The sequence below is a fragment of the Perna viridis genome, chromosome 12, assembly GCF_037379345.1.
Source record: "Perna viridis isolate PV_CMFRI_1.1 ecotype Kerala chromosome 12, ASM3737934v1, whole genome shotgun sequence".
Lineage (NCBI taxonomy): Eukaryota > Metazoa > Mollusca > Bivalvia > Mytilida > Mytilidae > Perna > Perna viridis.
This window is the reverse complement of record NC_142456.1, coordinates 6,898,992-6,920,526: the sequence shown is the minus strand read 5'-3', so window position 1 is coordinate 6,920,526 and position 21,535 is coordinate 6,898,992. Positions and strand designations below refer to the sequence as shown.

Genomic DNA, 21,535 nt, shown 5'->3' with positions numbered 1-21,535 from the left:
CCAGACAAGGAAAACAGACATACACAACAAAGAACATATAGTAACTAAAAAATCGTACATACAAAGTAACAAAAGCAAATGAGCAACTCGGACTCCACTAAAAACTGGGAGCATGGACCAGGTGCACCAGTAGGGTGATCGTCCTCTGCTTTCCTAGAAACACCCGCCGAGTTGCTCATAAAAAGTCAAGTCCCTGGTAGACATACGAGGAAAGGAAAACTATGACTCATCTCATTATGAACTCTATAACATTTAAGTCGCCAAATGTGTCTACTGGTTCTGCCGCAGTATTATCTTAAACAAACTGCTGACAATATGTCTTTGGCTTAAGATTTCTATTAAAATTTTCTAAGCTTCAACGACTGGTACAAAAAGTGCAGCGAACTAAAAGAATAGGTACTTAGTTTTGCACCTGAAGGAGAAGCGACAGATTAATAGAGTAATGACCCTTTAAATGTACACAAGTTCTTGTCTATAAGCCAATTTCTCAAAACAATTGATGATAGAAATGATACTCAGGATAAGCTCCACAAAAATGGAGATAATAATAGAATATAGATGCCTATTAGGATTTACTGACCTTGAATAGTAATAGACAAAATAGATGACCCAAACGAAGTAAGACGTCGTAACGTCAAAACCGCGGGATTCGTGTTTTATGCTTGCGCTTCCGCACATTAAATGCGGAAAATACCACACAAGGAATATTTGAATATCATAACGACTAAATGTCGGGTCAGTTGAACGATGCGTTAATTTCCCTATCTAATTTCGCAAACTAAAATTCCAGATAATTATTTTGAGCCGTCCTTGTTTCTACCAGAGACTGTATTAAACGTTTGTCATACTGTGTCAAGTAGAAGATTTCTTTTTGTCTTAATTTTCGGCATTATATTCTACAAAACGGGAAAATATCGCTCTTGATAATAATGCTATATTAACACATTTTTTATATGATGGTAAATGCCATAGATATAAATACAAGACGGTAGAACTATATGAGTATTTTGTTCAATACGTCGAGAAGACTAAACTTAACACATGTATGTGTGCAATACTCGGTATCAAAACTAGTAACTCTAATTGTCAATATCCAAGACTCTACACTGAATTCAAATTTCGTATTTATAATTCTTCACACCTAAGGACTACTTTGTATTAATTCTTCTGCTGAACAAGTCAGTACCTCTAACGTGGCTTACTATTAGATAGACATGAGATAGTTATTCATAAATCTATTAAATGTAGATGTACATATTTTTAAAAGAACAAGTCTCTCTTTTCTCATTTGATTACTCTATAATGGTACAATACGAAACAAGAAAAAATAATAGCATCAATACACTTGATTTACAAGCGCAGACAAGTTAGCATGCAAATGTTCTGAATTAACAATTAGTTTGATATCATAAGAAGCAATTGAAAGTCTAAGTGTCGATGTTGCTACTTGGACTTCTTCAAAAACTAGAGAACGCAACTACCAATTTATGAGTGGTTTCTATGATTATAGTCTTCCAACACCAAAATCAATATTCAGTCACCTACTTTTAGCTTTTACACGGTGTGTACCATGATACACTGTTGATTTTTGGATTGACACGACCTATTAGTTGAGTTTATTCTTGTTAGGGTAGTTGTCGCGCACATGTAGTTCGGGTTCTCAAAGACGGTCTTGCATTTCTTATCGTTACAAAATGAACCAAAATTAAAGTAGATTAATTAAGTAAGCCTAACTGAGGTCTTGTATGTATCTTAAGAAATGAAAATACCAGATATTGTTTAAGCACACACTCACACACAATCGATAGAAAGTATTCCTTGTTTATATTTACGTTTTAGATCCAATACTCCAAGTTATGTCTCCAGTCCAAGATTTTGTACACAAGAAAGTACTGATTAGTGGAGGTTAGCTTGGAGCGGTTTTGACATTGAATACCTTTCGCTTATTTGGAGAATATTTACAAAATGGTAAGTGTCATTTAAAATATATTACTTTGAAGAAAATAAAAATTCGATAGAACGAATTATATCGCTATTATTAAGTTCGAGTCCCGCGGAGGGAACGACCAGAACTTTGCTTTCCAAATTTGACAGTTCTAACATCGTTGGGAATTTTTAAGACCCTTATATCTATATAAAAATCAAACTGCAAACTGATTTCTATTCATTAAGTTCTTATATCAATTTACATTACAAGAGTCAAGATTAGATATGCTGATTAATTGATCTTTGGCAATGCTATTTTAGTCTTTCTACTTTCATTTTCATTTCCAATAAATTGGACAAAAATATCTTATCAGAAAACCCCTAAAGATTATTTGTATCTTATCACCGTTTATAGGCTGTATGATATATAATTCGAAATGTTTTTTTTCTCGTTTATCCTTTAATCATTATATATGTATATATTTGTGGGATTCTGCTCTTTGAATGTCTAGACAAATTAGTACATGGAATGGGTTTTCCACTTGTTAACGTTTGAAATCCGTCCTTCTGTTTTCATCATTCATTACTTTAAATGATTGATTTTATTTCAGTCTATGTTCACCCTTGAACAATAGCAATTTAAAAAAATTCTCAGCGAAGTTTTCATGATATCCTGCACTCTATCAAATACTTCATAAACTATCACAAATCATATTTCCTATAACATACTTAGCATGACTACATGTATGAATTAAACCTCAAAGTTATCTTAGGCAACAACCAATAAAATGTTGCATATTAACAAACCAGAACATGTATTGATAAAGAGAAATAAAAGCAAAATCACTTGCTAGCAAATCGGCTAGTCAAACAAAAAAACATTTATAAACAAACTGTTAGACATTCAACACTCTACTTGCCATTCAAAACGATGGATAGGTTTGCAAAGTATATATGGATATATATCTACATAGAGTAGGTCATCATTATATGGGAAACTAGTGTAAAATTATAAATTGAACATAGTTGTGGTCAAAACAGACATTAAGAACACGAACAGTCAACACTTATACTATTTACAATATGTGCAATACCAAGTTAAATATACCATATCATTGAAATAATTATTTATCTTATTTATATAGAAGGCAATATCTTTCATTCTTATTACTGTTCTCATAGTTTATTTTATTCTATAAGTTATTTATCGGTTGATATATTTATAATCCTAAAACTGAGTGTAATCTCACTGAACTAAATATAATAAAATAACAAAGAGATCAAATCCACATTCAGTTTTAAACTGTCTCTTTCAGCTGCTCATTTAGAAGACCACAAAAAGGAATGAAACAGCATTGAAGTTCATTAAATCACGGAGATACTTTTAAGACACGGAAAACGGAAGGCCTTGTGAAATACAAAATATATAAGAAAACTGACAGAAAAATTAATCGTTTGCATCAAATTCGTCACCATTTTCATCATTTTCAACTTAAAGGCACTTTCTCTCGTTCCATCGATGTATAAAGAATAAACAAACTTCAGAATTTCTGAAGGAGCAACAAGTAGTAGGAACAAAATTACAATTGCCAGTAACGTAGCCGTAATATGACTCGTCCTTGAGCGTCTCTTATATAATACCTTTCCTTTTTGTGAATATAAAGACAAGAGACTACGCCTAGCAAAAAATGTATTGCCTTCTGCAATATCCTGCTGTTTCGACATATTTGGCTGTGAGAGCTGTTTAAATAAAGTAACAAACCTAAAATAGAATAAATATAAGATTCCAGGACATAGAATGAAGTAATGGAGTCAATTATCAATCTTAAACAAAAATCATTATGTCTTCTGTCTACAGGTTCGACTCACAAAATGCTCAATAGACAAAAATATTTTTCAACCAAAAGAAAGGCATGTCACATAAATGACCAACGAGTAAAAATACCTGTAGAAAATACATAACCACATATAACTAAAAATCACTGTCACCTGCCTGAAAAATCCAAAATAAGTAGAACAATGACACAAGTTACTGGCCAATCAAGACATCAATATGCAATTATAACACGAATAATAGAAGTCGAATTCAGCATAATGGTAAACTATACGAATTTAACCTTTGATCTTGGAAGCAATGAGAGTCTGATTTGGTACACTGGTACAAAATGTAACCTAAATGGATAAAATAAGTACGTGTAGTAAAATTCCAACCGGCAACCAGTAATGTGGAGTAAGGATCTTACTTGTTTCGTATTTTTATTGGTATATATTTTTCGTATATATAAAGTCCTGTTTTAACAAATCAAAACGTTTATAGCTAACACGTTTAAATTTTATAAAGTTATGAAGAAAAACAAATTCTAGCTAATGTATGATTGTAAAAGGCATGCTTATTCTTAAAAAAAAATGTAATTATTCAGTTTTGGCCTCTCATTGGTTACACCTGCACCATGGTACAGCATAATATGAACATCAAGACTGTATGAAACTTGCTTATTACCAACCATAGGCGTCAATTGCCATTCTACTTAATGAAAATGATCAATCTGCTTGTACAACAATAGTAATTAAATAAGCAAAGCACACTCTGGCACACTTTGTTTTAATTTATTTTGATGTAGTGGTAACTTAACAGGTCACATAACGTACTTCTTGTATATAATTTATTATTTTAATATTGCTCAGTGTTTTGTTTAAGTGCATCTGATAAGAGATTACTCAATGAAAAACGTGTACACATACCGAATTATGTAATATTGAAATGAAAGATATTTTTGTATATAGAAATCTTTATTCAAATCATTGACCCTAACGGTTTTTTTTATCGGTGTTAAAGTGCATGTTTAAAGGTTCGGTAAAAAAACATTTGGTTTTTGATTCATTACTGATTTCCGTATTTTGAATAAAAACAGTCCCTCTTTGGGAGAAACTCGTTACCACACTATCTCAACTTTCAATTCCTGTATTATAACACTGATTACACTGTAGAGTGGCTGTCCAAGTAAAAATCAGGCAGATCGAATGAAAATGATGACACAGGATTACCCCAATTTTACCCCAAGGACTTTTTTGTTTCAATGTAAAATATATATAATGTATTTCTCTTTAGTTGTTGTCGTTCGTCAAAAACCAACATTCAAGTTTTGGAAAGGATGCATTTATGATTAAAACATGAATATTTTGAGAACACAACTTGTGATGTGCCATCCACTGCATGAACAACATCTAAACAATTAACAAATTATGATTTTTCATTTCATACAGTACTTTACATAAAAAAGTATAAATTTATTATCAATGTCTACCCGATTTTTTCTGTTTACTTATTCCTTGTGTCCATGCCAATGTGTTCCATGTACCATTCGGAATTGTCCCATATACCATTCTGCAATATTCCATTTTCCAAATTCTTTATAAGTTATCAAATCAAAAGTTAACCAATTCTGGTTCTTAAAAATGACATGTATAAAATGCCGTTTAGGTTAGCTTTGAAAAAACAATTTACAATTATAAAATAAAAAAAAAAAACAAATAAAATAACATCATTTTAAGAAAATGACTATATAACCAATAAAATAGAAGTTGATTATGAAAGCTCTCCCAACATAACTTTTCATGGTTAACCAATTTGCTGCACTTAATTCTTTTGCCCAAAGCTTCAACCAAGCAGCATGGTGGATGTCTTGCAAGGTTCATGAACGTCTTAGCCTTTTGGAGCATCCGGCTACACGGTGATTTATAACTGGTGATCGATATGACCTTCCCGGCTATATGTTTTCCCTTTATTGTCAATTGAGTTTTCCGTTGTTCATTTTTTTGTCATTGTTTTATATGACACTGGAGAATGCGTACTTCTTAATTACAGTACATTTTTTACTTTTTGCAGAAATGGACACGGACGGCAGTACTTATTGGCTTTGCATTTCATGCTTTGATCAATACATGCAATGCTGTAGTACCAAACAAAAAATGTTTTGCTGGGTATTTAAGAATATTGAAGTTCCCTTGTCTGTTGTAAATGGTGCAAAAAAAAAAAAAAAAAACTGTCCTCCAGGTAATACTATTTTGTTTGACTAATCCATTTGAAAAAAAAATCTTCCTTTATTGCAACTTATTTTTTTTGTCACATTGCGTTTTTGTGTAAATTGTTTTGTTTCTATTTAAGGAGGTAGACCTAGGTTAAGGGACAAAACTCTTACAAATCAATGGAATATATTTATTGTATCTGGTAAATTGAATTGCAACAAGATCTCTAAAATGTTCAATGTCAACATTATATTATAGGTTTTTTTGTACATAAATGTACACAAGATTGTGGTGAGGATCAATTCGTCCGTGTCCAAATGGTACGTGGTTATTTGATGTAACGAATTCAACGAATACCGGAAACTGCGAGGAGTATTCGTGTCCTTTAGGTATTTATCGCTCTGATCATAATAAAAATGACTAAGCCACGCAGATCGTATCAACAATAAAAATAATACAGCTAATTTGAAAACAAACTATAGAAACATATTGTTAATTGAATGAAATAAATTGTCTCTCTTTTGTCACAATAGTAAAATGTTTAAGTTAAGTTCGTAGGTTATGTCAGTTAACATTCTCTAAAAGCATACATTTTTTCTGTCCATATAGTGACCAGGCTGATACTATTATATGGATGGTGTAGGATAAATTTAATGCCACCAGATTTTATGTTACAAAGTAATGTAAACTCGTTATTATGACAGGAAGGACGGTGATTTGTCTGTATCAATAGTAGATGGTATAGAATATATGTTCAACATTCTTTAAAAATCAACTGAATTATGAACGGATCATAGAATTAGTTCTCTTTTTTTAAATTGTGTGGTGCTTTCGATGTTTTTTTAGTTTATTACCCAACAGAATCAATGTTTAAAACAAAACACGAGTTTGCGACCTCAAACGATGGAAATGTTTTTAAAACAAACTATTGCAAGTGCAACCCAATGCCTAGATGTTCAGTTGATAACCTTTCATTTCGAAGTAACTTGATCAAGTCTGTCTGTTAAGACATTTTGCCTATTCGATATCATTCCAGTATTTCGTTTTTGTCATTCCACCTTTCCATTTCTTTATAAGGTGTTGTATTTGAACTTATATAAGATAAAAATAAACTATTTGTTTTAACACCCTACAACCACACTGTAAGTAGAAGGCGCTTACCACATCTGTGAACTTATATTCCTATTTTTGGTATAGCCTGAGTTTCGGATATACTTTCAATTAAATGCTATTCATTTTTTAAAACTTTTTATGTACTTATCTGTCAAAGTAAGACTAATTCAATTTTTTTTTAAAACATGTATGAAACTAAATAATCCTATATTCCATTTTAAGGAAGCAAAAATGTTGGTTACATTCTTAAGAGTGGATGCAAAAAACCCTGTTTATGTGACAACGATAGAGGATTTTACGGTCATGACGGCTGTAATTGTGAAGTTATCCTGGTCAAATGTAAACCATGGGATAAATTCTATTCCAGGTGTCTTCAAAACAGCATGAACAGGTAGCGTTGTTAAATTGTGCAATATGATCTGTTCTCTTTTTCATTGTTTTTTTTTAATTCATAACCGCGACGGAGTCCTATTTCCCACAATGTAATTAACCGTATAAATGCTAAAGAATCTTTAGTTTGAAAAAAATGCAACATTGCTTGGAGTCTTCGCCTCAGTCAGATAAATATAAACATGTATAGGCTATATATTTACAAGTAACTACATATTACTGTCTTTTGTGGCGTCACAAACGAAATATTGTGATGAAGTTGCCGAGTTGTTGACAGCTTTGACTGTAAATTCAAAATTGTTTACATTCTTCATATTTTTTTGCAGTATAAACGCAACGATATTTTCTCGTTACAAAGAATTTCAATTTGTCTTCAATCGATGCATTTGTAATTCCTCCTACTATTTCGCTACTTCTAAGCTTCATCTATTTATCCTGTTTATTTTAAGTCATTTCACTAATGTCTTTATATTCCCAAGTGTTTTTTCTAGAATTATAATTTTAGTTTTTATTCTATTTTACAGCATTTTTAATGTCAGTTACTCAAGACGTCCAGATTCATCTTTCGGTAAGATACTGCGCTTTGTTGTACAAAATATAAGATACTATTTCAATTTTAGAAATGATAGATTACCCTTTCATATGCAGTGATATAAATGCCTACCCTTCGTATATTGGTTAAATTACTTAGTTGGTACATATAAGGTAGGCTGAGTTAGTAGTCACTATTCTTACTAATATACCATAATTGCTTAAGACTTTTCGACCAAGGTAATAAGAAAAAATATCTAAATGTTTACTTAGATAAGTGTTAGCTTTGGAAAAAAGCAACCGGTATTTATTCTTCAAATGACATCTCACTCTTTACCATTTAAAACATATTTATTCATCCGAACATTTTCATAAATTTTGCTAGGATTTACCGCAAAACACCCGACAACCGGTTTTGTTCCTACAAAAAGGTATGTTTTCATTAGTTAATAGTCTCTATACAGATATAAGCTGTGTAAGCTTATTATTGAAGATTGTATGTCACAAAGCTTTATTTTAAGAACCCATTCAGCACTACAATAATGTATTTATATTTTGTGAATTTAAATTAAAGTTGTTATGTATAACAAGGCCACGTGTACTTTTATAGATACGCCAGGACTGAGGAGATACTCGTGTTTGTTTTGATTTTTAACGTCACATTTGTATGGATTGGGTAAATTATATTTCAAAAGATACTTTTAAGGTTAGTGTTTTATTCGTTGACACTAAATTAAAAACAAATATTTTTTGTGATCTTCTTGAAAACTACTTTAGTGTAAAAAGATTCTTTTAATAAAGCAAAACTAAAAAGAAAGAAACAGAAGACAGGCAAGGTGTACAAACTGAGCAAAGAATATCAACCGGAAGTAGGTATCATTTTCTTTCAGTAATTGATTAAAACATATGTATATTTCATAAGTATAATAAAAATTATGAATGCTATCTGAAACTAGCAGTATAGCATTTGTTTGAATGTTGGTTCCCTTGATTACACTTTCAAGTATTATTAAGTTTCAGTTTTAAAGTTACTATGTATTGAAGTTTAATTTTACACCATGAGCTATGCGTTATACAAAACTATATATAAGGGAACAGATCTTGCACCAGTGATAGTAGCATAGGTTTCCAGCGATAAGAAAATACCCCCCCCCCACTTTCGCCTGTTGGGGTAAAAATGAGCAAATGAAAGCCTGGAACCCAATTTTAAAATGGACTGGATCGAAAACATCGTCGTTCATACATTGGTGAAAACTCATGAATATCAACTTTTTATACCTAGTGGTAGCAAAGGTATATTTGAAAGACTTGATTAATTGCAATGTCTCTTGTAAAAGATTGAAATGGGATATTGGTTTTTAGAATTATACATTATATATGATGTAATTTTAAAAGTATGCTTATGTCATAATATCACATTGACGCCAAAATGTGCTTAACTAATCATCTATGTATATTTAAGCATCAAAGACAAATGTAAGAAAAGGACATGATTCAATAGAAATAACAATAATGTAAGTATACAATATCTGTGCTTTATATTATTAACACTCAACTCAGCAATAATCGCCTTTTATTAATAGTTATTTTGGTTTAAAGTGATCTGCAAAGTTTGATTATAGATGTCACCAAAACAGTTTTTTTCAATTGTTGTCTATTTTAAATAAAGTGAAGACAGACTAATAGAAATTTGGCTATTTTTATTTACCTTAAGCCAGCCTTTAGCTGTAAGGTTCTAAACATTGTCAATAAAGCATAACGTTTTGAAGAAACTGTAGGAAATAATTGTAACACATGAGCAACAGCTATATAGTATTTTAGTAAATATTTTGAGTTAATAACACTAAATGTCATAATTTTATTTTGATAAGATTTATTTACTGCTAAAACGGTCCTTTTGGTATTCGATTTTTTTTCCAGACCGATAGGTATTATAGCAACCAGTGTTCTGCTTGTTACCATTATACTTACCATATGCTACAAAAGGAGACGGAAAACAAAGAACAGTGAGGATTTTTATCATATAACGTTGAGATTTTTTCACAACGATAAAGATAAAACTAACTTTAACACCTGTTAAGTCTTTCATACACCTTTGTCTTAACTACACATATACTATTTACAACATTTTGCTGCTCGTTTCACCAACTCTTAAATGTATACTTTATAATTTAGTTCAAGCATAATTTTATTGATTCAATGATGATTTTCCTTTTAGAAAGTTTCAAAATTACATTCAATCACCTAACATTTTAGTTATTTGCAAGAAATTTTTTGAACCTGCTGATTACAGCTACATGACTTGCATCACCATGCTTTGTTGCCAATTAAAAATATATAAAGTCGCCTCTTTGTCTGTGTTTAACTTACTTTTTAAATAACAAAACATTTTACAATACAATCGTCAAATTTATTTCCTTTCGTATTTTTTGTTGTTGTGATTTACAGAAAGTAGTTCGAAAGAAGCAAAGGAACAACGTGACAACTGAAGTATTTTTTTACGAAACGATTGATAAACCTGTAAAAGATAATGATTATTTCAGATATAAAATTTGAAATATGTCTTATCTAGTACAAGAATTCATTATCCTCATATATGCACAAAAAATAAATATAATAATTAACTTTTGACTCGTAATTTCAGGCAGTTTTGCTATCTTCACTACAATATTAGATGGCAATTATTACCATTGAATTGACCAATTTAAAGATTTTATCTCAGAGAGGAGATTAGATAGCTATAGTAAGAGTTTTTGTCTAACCAAGCTGGCATTCCAAGGAAATTGACGGCTACCCAATAGTACTCACTTACCTTCACGGAGCACCTTAATGTAACTCCAGTTTTTGTTGGATTTTCTGACGTATAAATCAAAAGATTTAGATTTAGATTTAGATTTTTAAATGTTGTGTCTTGTTTTTATAACGTATTTGTTTTGTACGTGGAGTTTCTTCTGTTGTCTACAATATGTATGTAGAACGTCTCTGTTTCCCCTTCATGGTTTGGTAATATCTTTGAATTCTGATGTAATTGAATTGTCCTTCTTGTGTCTTGGTATATCCGCCTTTATTCTGTAATGTTTCAATCATATCTTCCACAAGAATATTATAATTAAAATTCACTTAATGGTTATCATTAACACGGTTGTAACTGCAGATTAATATATTAACAACTCATATAACATAAATACACATATACTACAACAGGTACAGCTACGGAACTTCTAGCGGCTGGAAACGATGAGATATTGTAACAAGCACAAATCAGACCTATTGGTCTACCTGCATGTTTCCGGAAAGTTGACGGTAGGAATTTTTTATCAATATTTTATATCACATAAAATAATAAAGAATTTGCGCTAATAATATATATGATTAAATATTATTCATTGAGCGCTGATTGGTACGATCACAGAGATTAAGGAACAGATATGAACAGCAGAACAACTCTGCGTGTGAAATATGACGCAACGAAGTATCAAACATAAATATCAATGTGGTCATATACTGAAAATAGATATGCACGATCGGATTCAGCATTTCAAAGATCCATTAAGCTCGATGTTTTACCATAACATTTATCAAATCGACCACGGGCGAAATATTAAAATAATAATACAAAATATTAGTATTAAAAAAAAACATACAATAGTGTCTTAGTTTAGTTGCTTAATATAAGAAAACTAAATACATAGTTGGATACGCGGTTGAATAAAGAATCAATGAATTAAAGAATTAAAAAAATTCAATTCATGAATTTTGGCAAAATTAAAAAATTATAACAAAGTAATGAGAAAGTAAAATTTTGTAATCCCTCCATAACTTCAAAACAATAAAAGTCATAACCCACAGGTAATCCAAATTTTATTTTGCAGACGAAATTTTGTGGTGAAATTTTATTGATATATTTTTTTTTATTTTTAATTCAAATAATTTTAAGCATTTCCCTCTTATATGCTTAAAGGGCTACATTATTGTTATCTCCAATGAATGTTTGAAATACAAATGTTTGATAAACCTTGTGCCATGTACGAAACAATTCCTTGGAGAATAACCACAAATGCGAGTCGAGTAAACATTATTTTCAATTCTTCATTAGATGGATCAGTAATTTATATACTGAGTACCTTACACAAGTTAAGGGTTCTAATTGAATTCAAAGCTCAGCTCTGATTGTTTAGGACATTGAGTAGAATTTCTTAAGTGTTAAATGGTACAAAGGGGAATAACTCAATTTCAGCTTTTTAGATAAGGATTTTTATCTTTACTACATACAGAAGACACCACAACTGTTCCAGAAACGGTGACTGAAAGAGAAGAGCCATATCCTCCAGCTTTAACCCCTTCTGGTTCGAGAAATGAATTTAGAGTTAGCGAATAAGACGATCGAGATTCCATTTTTATTTGGATAAAAAAAAAACATACACAAAAAATTTTGAATTATCCAGAACAATCAGGAATCTAAAGAGAAGTACTTAAATTTCAATTCCTGCTTTTAACGTTGGTCTTGCTGCTTGTGTTGTTTGAGCTCCATTTGTGTAATTGTTAATCTGTTCTTCTTGCGACTTGTGGACTAATTTTTTTTCATATGCCATTTTTAGACATTATAATTGCTCGCCACTTTATCACCAAAATTATTCATATCATTTAATTTTGATATTTATTATTTTGTCAACTTATTAACCATCTAAACCTTTCTAAATATTTGATTATAATGCTGCTGATGAGAGGTTACTCCTTGAAACACAAGTAAACCATACTGAAATTTGCAAGATATATATTATTGGTATTTTTGTATTTATTGATCAAAACATTTATACGCTTGCTGCTTGATAATAATTAATTTGTCATCGTTATAGTGCATATCAGGTTCTGTATACGACGTTCCTTGGAATGCTATCTGATCTTACTTTAATAAGTGTTCTTCATCTGGGTCCAAAATGTAAAAGATTCAAATAAGGTTTCAGTTGTGGTGTATATTTCGTATATTTCACAGAAACTCCTTATATAATTAACGTGCAATTAAGTATTTTTTCCATGTCTGGTCTTTGTCCCTGGATTACATTCTTTTGATTACCGCTATAACCTTGGTTCCCTTGATTACTCTTTCATTTAAATGATAAATGTATATAATTCATAATACTTCAAAGTTGAAGTAAGTATAAGAGAGAAAGTACTTGTAAAACGTGTAGGATGTAATATCAGTTAAATTGGTATAAGAGTATCCATAAACACGTGTTTTTCGTTGTTCCATCTGGTGGCTTGTAATTACGTTAAAACAGATAATAACAGGTCGGAATAAGTATCTTATTAAATGGCAAAACAATACTGAAGCGTCAATAGTGAATAAGAAAATATGCATTGCGAAGGGTTTCATTATATAGTGGAAAATAAATTTTATGTAAGATACAACTAGATGTAGAACTGTTACTTCACCGTACGGGAAGTAGAGTAGTGACCACTTGAACATAGCTTTTTTTTCACCCGAAAGCTGTGTCATTTGTCCAAAGTAAAAGATATGATTTTCCGTCTACTTTATCTTGCAAGGATACCCGAGTAGCTGTCATTTGATACTTCAAAGAAATTGTAGGACTAGCGGTGTATCATTATAAATTTACCCCAATAAAATAGAACTTTTTTTTAAATATCTCTGGTTTATGTTAATGATTCAAAATTATTTCTAATTGTTACACAATGTTAGGAATTTAAACAAAAATATCTTTTAGAATAGCCGAAGCTGTAACTAGACCCTATTACTCTATGTATACTTTTAAAGTTGTGTAAAGGTATGTACTTGGTTTTCAAAAACCAGTAGAATCATTATTATATTATCTATAGTTAAATATTTTCGGAAAGTAGAATACAAGATGTTTTTAGCACAAGCAACACATATATATCTTTCTAAAAAAAACCACGAAAAGCCATTCACTTCTCTTGATGATATTCACATACTGTTAACACTGTTTTCGTCATCTGGACAATGTATAATTTGTCTCTTGTCAAGAAAAAATTCCATAAAGAAATCGACATATATTCATCCATTAAATGTATTATTTTAATTCAAATAACAATTAGAAAATACAATGTTTTTACTTCAAAAATTGAAATCAATGGCTTGAACGGTTTTTATAGTTAGATGTTGTGGACATGGGTTATGTCCTTAGACAAAACCCAAACACGGATGATTATCCTTGTGTTATGCTGTGTAACTGAAAAAGTGAAGCATGGCAGAAGCTATTTATATAGAAATTTTCGGCCACAGAGCGCCAGTCTTTTACACGTAAAAGACTTGTCTCATTTGAGTTCGAAAAATCCAAAACTGGTGTATGTAAATAGAAATGGTCACTTTTTGTCATATTCTCAATGACTACCGGTTAGTACTGAGTTAAAAGTAAATGACCTAGCGAAAGTTGCCTGCATTTTTTCTATGCTAGCTGCAGAATCACGGTTACATAATTGGGAAAGTACCATGATGCATGCAATACCCGACGTATCGTACAAGTAAATAATGTATCTTTTCAATGAGGAATGTGACTTGTGTGTTTGTCTTGTGCGTAACTCTAAACATATACCGTAATTTTAAGTTTTTTTTTTTGTTTTGACTAGAAATGAAAATAATATTGATAATTACAATATTATAACTACAATGATTTTGCATATCAGTTTAATTTCAAATCAAGATGATTACATAAATATCCAGTTAACAGATTTCGGATATTTTGTGGGTTTTTAAATATTTTATTTTTGTCAAGATTTTGTATAAGTATTCAATACTGCTATTTCGTATACTTTCCTAAAACCAAAGTATTCGTTATATGTGTTGCTTTTTGACCATGGAAGCCTAATACTGCACACAATAATTAATCATATCCTATCACGTGTTATTTAATCCTATATTTGATACATGTAATAAGTCAATGTTTGATACATGTATTTAAGTCAATGTTTGATACATGCATTTAAGTCAATGTTTGATACATGTATTTAAGCCAATGTTTGATACATGTGTTTCAGTTTATGTCATTGTGTATGTACAAGCAATAACTAAATAATAAGACGCAGCCACAGACTATCTTTAATGTATAAAACTTTTGATCTAAAGTTGTCGGTTTTTGATGCTGCTGTAAAAACAGTTATTTTTGTTTGTTTTAAGATTTAATGTTCGTTTTCAAATCGCTTACTGTGTAAGAAGGCAAATATAACGTTATTTGATATAATTGGAATTGTCGTAACTTCATACAATACCTAATCATATTGTTATTATTTTAATAAACGATGATATTTATTAAATAGTTTATTTAAATTTCAAATGCATGATTACTTGTAGAAAATTTTAATTAGTTAAAAGCAAAAGTCATATCTAGTTATAGGCCATGAAAAAGAACAACTTGTAATGACAGATTTATCAAGGGAACCAAGATTCGAAAGGTAATCAAAATAATGTACTCATTTACCTTGTAAAAACAAAAACAAAAACAAAAACAAAAACAAAAAAACGGAAGCATGGACCAGGCATTCACCGGTAGAGTAAACGTCAACTACTTATTGAAAATGTAGAAAAGCATTAAATAGTTGTTTTAATATTTGGTAAAATTTGCCCGATGTGCAATAGCAAATTCATTTAATAAAAAATAACATGAAAAAGTGAGATTACAGTACGACGAGTTCTTCAAAAAAATGTTGAATTCACAACTGTACTAGTGAGCTACATCAGGGTTAGACATACCACATTTAAGATGTGTAACATGTGTAATGGTTCGTAACAGTGCAAGTATCCATACCATGAATCAGAGATCTAGATAACGACAACAGTAATTGAAATACTGATATTTTTATTTTTTATACTTATATAAGTATATTGTTTACAAGGTTTACTACATCTTAAACTATAAATGACAAGGAAAAAATAAACAAGGACAAAATTTCCAACAACCACAAATAAAATTATCTGAATATGCTGGGCAAATGACGTGCAGGCTATCATGGGGTGAAACAAAATTAAAAATTAACAACCAGAAAACAAACAAATTGGGGTTTGGTTGCCTTGTGCCCCTTTAAGAAATAAAAAAAGTGAGTCAAGTTTCTTATCCATCGAATGGGTAACAGGAGTAAGTCAAGCTTAATGTCCCTCCAGGGCTTGAGAAAAGAAAGTTGAGCCCCATGTTCATCAAGACGATTATAGGGTACGTCAAGCCCCATGCCCCCCTGGGTGATAACAGAAGTAAGCCAAGCCCTATGTCTCTCTGGATGACGACAGGAGTGACATATGCTTTCCTGAAGATAACGGGATGAAGTTAAGTGTACCTAGTACAAATTTCTTGAGAGAGTTTATGAAAAAAAACAACAATTACTAATATACTACAAATATATTAATAATGATAACTCATTCTCAATGCATGGTTATTACCTGTTTCAACAATAGATGAATATAACCGAAAATATATGTAAGAAAATTATGACAGTACAGTAATCACAAAAGTGATTAATCATAAAAACAACAAATCAAACCTGAAATAAGATAATCATACAATTCAAAATATTGCAAATGTAAGATATGTTTCAAAGTAGAGAAAATCCGATTGAAATTGTGTCAATTATATTTATGATAATAAAGTTTACTTTAACAGTCTTGTTTGTACATCAGCAAAATCGATACATATGATATCAATATTTAGGGATATAAAATTTGAACTAATTTCAGAGGCGAGTCAAATGTAGACTGTGGATATGGGAAGTTACTCATCGTTGAAGGTTCAAAGGTTTTTAGTCTTACCTAATTCAAACTAAACGTCTTTTGCCTTGAATGTTGAAAAGAGAACATCGATATAAGATCTAACTAATTTTATCTGAAATAAAGATATATTTTTAACAAATCCTTGGTATATACGGAGTGAATGCATGTCTTTTTATTTGTTTTCGCTTTGTTTGTTGTTGTTGTTGTGTGTGTGTGTGTGTGTGTGTTTGTGTGTGTGTGTGTGTGTGTGTGAGTGTGTGTGTGTGTGTGTGTGTGTGAGAGAGAGAGAGAGAGAGAGAGAGAGAGAGAGAGAGAGAGAGAGAGAGGGAGAGAGAGAGAGAGGGAAAGAGGGGAGGGCTTTTTTCGTTGTCTGGACACATAGCGCTTATCATTTATTGATTTACGTCACGTGATCACCCCTTGTCTTTCCACAATGTACAAGTCGAAATCACAATTCAGGAGGTCTTTCTCCTAAGAGGCAATTTATTGTTATTTTATTTCTCCTGTAAATTCTTCAAATCAGTAAAGCAAGGAAAGTATATGACACAGACTCCATGTTACAATATTTCAACAAATTAATTTACATCACTGGAACTATACTTTGAGGTTTTATGGGCCATCGGCACATAAACGTCATTTGAATGTTTTACTCTTAACTCTAATCTTTCCTTTTCTTATTGATCAAAGTCAGCAGAGATGGGAAGGTGCATAATGTGTGCCTATATATTTGCAAAAAAGTAGAATCGTATGTCGAAGAGATCTAACTATATTCATCATGAGATATCTTACTTCGACGAAAATCATACTCTGTTTCTTATCATCTTATAAAAACCGTAAGTCACAAGAACATAATACTTACTTTGGCAACATCCCGTCAGCACCTGCGTATGTAGTGTTCATATCACAACTCATACGTTATGCCAGAGCTTGCCAAAACTGAGCAGACTTTCTGTATCGCGCTAGAATTCTAACAAATAGGCTTCTAGAACAGGGTTATGTTGCTACAAGATTGAAATCATCACTACAGAAGTTTTATGGTCGTCATCATGAACGCGTGGATCGTTATGGTGTATCCATCTGCACCTGGTCCATGCTCCTAGTTTTTAGTGGAGTCCGAGTTGCTCATTTGCTTTTGTTACTTTGTATGTATGATTGTAGTTACTTCATGTTCTTTGTTGTGTATTTCTGTTTTCCATGTCTTGTCTTTGCCCCTGGATTACATTCTTTTGATAACCGCTATAACCTTGATTCCCTTGATTATTTTTTGGGATGGACTACATTTTTAAAACTTAACTATGCTGCAATTATAGGTAGAATAAATGCAGACAAAATTGTGAATGGATTTTTCAATGGTTTAGTTTCATGTAATATGGGTTAGGCATTGCCTAAATCAGCGAGCACGGTGAGCTTTACCATGCATGTAAAGTCTGTGCGAGACTTGACAAAATAATAAAGGACGTTACAAAAGGGGGAGGGGTCGATCCGGATGAAATTTTTGCCTCGCAAGTGCATTTTTTTTATATATATTTAAGCAGCAAGCAAAATCAATATTTCCTATAATCAACATGCTTATATACCTTTCAATTTTTTTCTCTGTTTCAGCTTTCTGAACGGCGAGGAGAGCATTGAAAGCAAAATAAATGATTTGAATGAAAGACTTCTCAGGGTTGAAGAGGAGAACAAATCTTTTCGTGATGAGGTAAGCCATGCATTTCCTTTGTTGCGATGTCAAACAATTCTGGGGCCACAATTCATGTGGCCACATCTATCTAATACGACGTTACGTGTTGTTAGTTGGTTTGGACAGTCCGAAAATAAGTTCAATTCGAGATACTTTTTGTCTTCTATTAATAATCTTACATGCGATAAAAGTAACTATATTTTTAATATTCAAATTAAACCTCTCACAAATGTACATGTATTCCCTGTTTCCACTCTATATTGATATGTTTATGAATTTTGATATCAAACTGCTAATTTAGAAATTCGTTTATTTCAAATTTGTTATTAATCTATTTCGTATTACCGACCAATGTTTTAAAGAGGTAGAAATACAATGTAGCATTTTAGGGTACTATTTCAAGAAAACTTTGATGTTTCATTTTGAATATTTTTTATTTTAAATTAAAACGCATTTTTCGGGGGGGGGAGGGCGGGGGTTCCGATTTGGAATTTTCATAATTAGATTCCTGATGAAATTTTTAATCAAATTTTTGAAAGATCTTTGAGCAGAAATTTTTCTCACTTAATTTTGTGCTATATTATGTCCAAATCGGTTGTGTCTGTAATAACTTTAATTCCCTATGCTAAAGTGTGTCAAAGTCTAATATTGTGTCACCGCTATTTTTCAATGTTTTATTGTATACATGTATATAACATGACATCAAATTGGCTTCAGAAATATAACTTTTCACTTAACTCTCTTCCCCAAATGATTTATTGGTATAAACATTAAAATGTGTCAGCTATGATTAACTTAGAGTTATGGGGATATACATAATTATATATATATCAAATAATAGACGTTGTTGAACACCGCAAATTGTTTGGTTCCTTCAGAAAGATTTGACATTAGGCTTATGTGAAAAATCTAAGATTAAATAAAACATCATATTGGCGGAAATCTGTGCTTTTCTAAATTGCAGAATAATCTATATCGAGACGAAATAAAATCAGCAAAGTCAAAGATTGACAAACTAGAACAGATGTGTGTTACAAGCAACGACCACAATCAGACATTTGGAGGTATTCAAAGTAAGCCTTTCATGTAACAAGGTAAAACAAGTACCTAAATGAATGGGACAATAACGTTTTCTCGGTACAATACTGTGTAATGTTGTATTATTGCATAGCAAGCTTGATATCTGGATTAAAATTCATTATTTTCTTGGGGGCATCTTTGATAATTCTTTATTGGAAGTAGTGCAATATGGGAATGTTTTGCATGCGTACTTTTGGTTGCTTTTTGTGGTAAATACTTAAGTTCTGAGTTCAGTACTACAAGATCACATTTTGGTTTTCTCTTGTATTTTACAATTTTCGTTTTATAATAATTTAATATTATTATTGACGTACGATCCAGTCACCTTTTCACAAATATAAAAAAAAAATGTTCAAAACATTTTCCATACTGAAGCCATTTAACCAATCTACAAGTCAAAAATAAAATAAGTAACATCATTTTTGTTATAATTCGTGTTTTCAACTGATTTCAAGAAACCGTTTTATTTGCTATACAAATAATAAGATGCCTAGCTACGCACAGCTTGACTCGACCGCAGATGTTGAACTCTATTAAATTGTGGCGCTTAAAAAAACATCATCCAATCTAGACGCAGTTTTGCATTAAAATTTGTTTAAGTGGTCAAATAACTTTAAAAAATATTAAAAATGACCCTTACCTATAATAGTCCAATAGTCCAAACATATAAACACGGTTAACTAGATCCACCATACTGACAATCTTAGTTTTGTTTTGAGTGTTGAAGTCGAACAAACAAGTCCGAAGTAGAACCTTTTGTACCATCGTGTTTACCAAAATTAAATTGGGATCCTGATTTAAAATCTGAGTTCATAATTAATTTAAACTTATTTAATTATCATTTTATCAAATTTTGGTACCAGTTTAGCCTCCTTATGGACAAAAATCATGATAGATCTAAGAATCAAAGACTACCCTGGACTTGAAATTTCATGAACGAGTACGTTTTTTTTTCTTTGTACATTTTGTTGTGGTTATTTCTTGTTTTTGTTATGTGTGTCTGTTTTACTGTAAAATAGTTATTCTTGGTATATATTCTTTTGATATTCGCTCAAATCTTGATTACACATTCTTAATACGTGGCAAAAAAACCCCGAAAATAAGGTTTATTGAAAATAATTGAATTTTAAGCCCTTTTGGCTTAACGTTTATAATGTGAACTCTAATTTCTAATTTGCTAAATGAAACCATCCAACTCTTTTAAAATGTGCACTTAAACTTTAAGTAAGCAAGAAAACGAGTGACATCGTAGTGTAAAAAGTTAGAATATTATAGACAAAATGATTCTTGGAAACCAAATTTGGAAGAAATTGCCATTCAACATAGCTATGCCTAAGTTAATAAATAAAGCTAATAAGATGTTTTCCAAAGAACCAAATCAAAACAAACTTTCAACATGTTTATATATTACATTTTTTTAATTGTAGGAAGTAGACGTGGGACAAATCTAGCAGCATTTTATGCTCAATTAACAGTAGATCTACATAACTTGGCATATCATCAAACTATCGTCTTTAATACCATTCACGTGGACCATGGCCACTTGTATAGTGCTAATAGTGGTGAATTTGTTGCTCCAATCGCCGGGACTTATTTCATGTCTTGGACAATATCTACCCCTGAGTATAATGCTGTAACAACAGAACTTGTAGTAAATGGTGTTGTTATGGCACATTATATTACAGATTCTGGATCCCATGATGATGTCGAAACTAACACTGCGAACATTATTGTGGATCTCCAAAGTTTTGATCGCGTTTGGGTGCGACTCGGTTCACCAGCATTTCAACGTACAGTATTAGGTACTGGATGGGGGTTTTCATCATTTTCTGGCCATCTTTTGCACTGAATTACATTTGAATAAAATATTGAATATTTGAATCCACTGGAGCGATGATACTTGCTTATATTTTTAATTAATGTAAAAGATACATACGAGCCAACAATACAGGAAACACCAAAAGAACAAATATACAGTTGAGCCGAAAACGTGTCCAAATATATATACGTTTTAACACTCAATCATATCAGATCAAAGGTATTTTTAATCTAGATAT

The 21,535-nt window shown here is 31.3% G+C and overlaps 2 protein-coding genes across 5 annotated transcripts; both read left to right on the top strand.

The window, feature by feature from the left end:
* The first annotated feature begins 1,835 nt into the window (after positions 1–1,835).
* On the top strand, positions 1,836–12,273 carry LOC148601017 (uncharacterized). 4 transcript variants are annotated; one of them, XM_088555430.1, is made up of 12 exons: positions 1,836–1,968; positions 5,813–5,980; positions 6,211–6,341; positions 6,562–6,691; positions 7,288–7,456; positions 7,980–8,023; positions 8,372–8,417; positions 8,788–8,855; positions 9,449–9,500; positions 9,907–9,992; positions 10,631–11,289; positions 12,261–12,273. In XM_088555430.1, the coding sequence occupies exons 5-11, from the start codon at positions 7,449–7,451 to the stop codon at positions 10,678–10,680; spliced, it is 354 nt and encodes a 117-aa protein (XP_088411556.1). In that variant the 5' UTR covers positions 1,836–1,968; positions 5,813–5,980; positions 6,211–6,341; positions 6,562–6,691; positions 7,288–7,448; the 3' UTR covers positions 10,681–11,289; positions 12,261–12,273. The 4 variants fall into 4 exon arrangements, with proteins under 4 accessions (XP_088411556.1, XP_088411553.1, XP_088411554.1 ...); XM_088555427.1 differs by lacking the exons at positions 10,631–11,289; positions 12,261–12,273 and having other exon boundaries at positions 9,907–10,624; XM_088555428.1 differs by lacking the exons at positions 5,813–5,980; positions 10,631–11,289; positions 12,261–12,273 and having other exon boundaries at positions 9,907–10,624.
* Positions 12,274–16,479: 4,206 nt separating this feature from the next.
* LOC148601016 (complement C1q tumor necrosis factor-related protein 3-like) lies at positions 16,480–21,407 on the top strand. Its single transcript, XM_088555425.1, has 4 exons — positions 16,480–16,742; positions 18,320–18,416; positions 19,363–19,471; positions 20,906–21,407. Exons 1-4 carry the CDS (start codon positions 16,711–16,713, stop codon positions 21,325–21,327), a joined length of 660 nt encoding a protein of 219 aa, XP_088411551.1. The 5' UTR covers positions 16,480–16,710; the 3' UTR covers positions 21,328–21,407.
* Positions 21,408–21,535: the final 128 nt, after the last annotated feature.

What these genes read in the sequence shown, in the direction of transcription:
- LOC148601016 (XM_088555425.1), top strand. Translation starts at nt 16,711, where the DNA reads ATGGGAAGTTACTCATCGTTGAAGGTTCAAAG. An exon ending in TCATCGTTGAAGGTTCAAAG is followed by an intron (nt 16,743 to 18,319) that starts GTTTTTAGTCTT and finishes TCTCTGTTTCAG; the next exon opens with CTTTCTGAACGGCGAGGAGA. An exon ending in GACATTTGGAGGTATTCAAA is followed by an intron (nt 19,472 to 20,905) that starts GTAAGCCTTTCA and finishes TTTTAATTGTAG; the next exon opens with GAAGTAGACGTGGGACAAAT.
- LOC148601017 (XM_088555428.1), top strand. An exon ending in GGTTTTGTTCCTACAAAAAG is followed by an intron (nt 8,418 to 8,787) that starts GTATGTTTTCAT and finishes CTTTTAATAAAG; the next exon opens with CAAAACTAAAAAGAAAGAAA. An exon ending in TCAATAGAAATAACAATAAT is followed by an intron (nt 9,501 to 9,906) that starts GTAAGTATACAA and finishes TTTTTTTTCCAG; the next exon opens with ACCGATAGGTATTATAGCAA.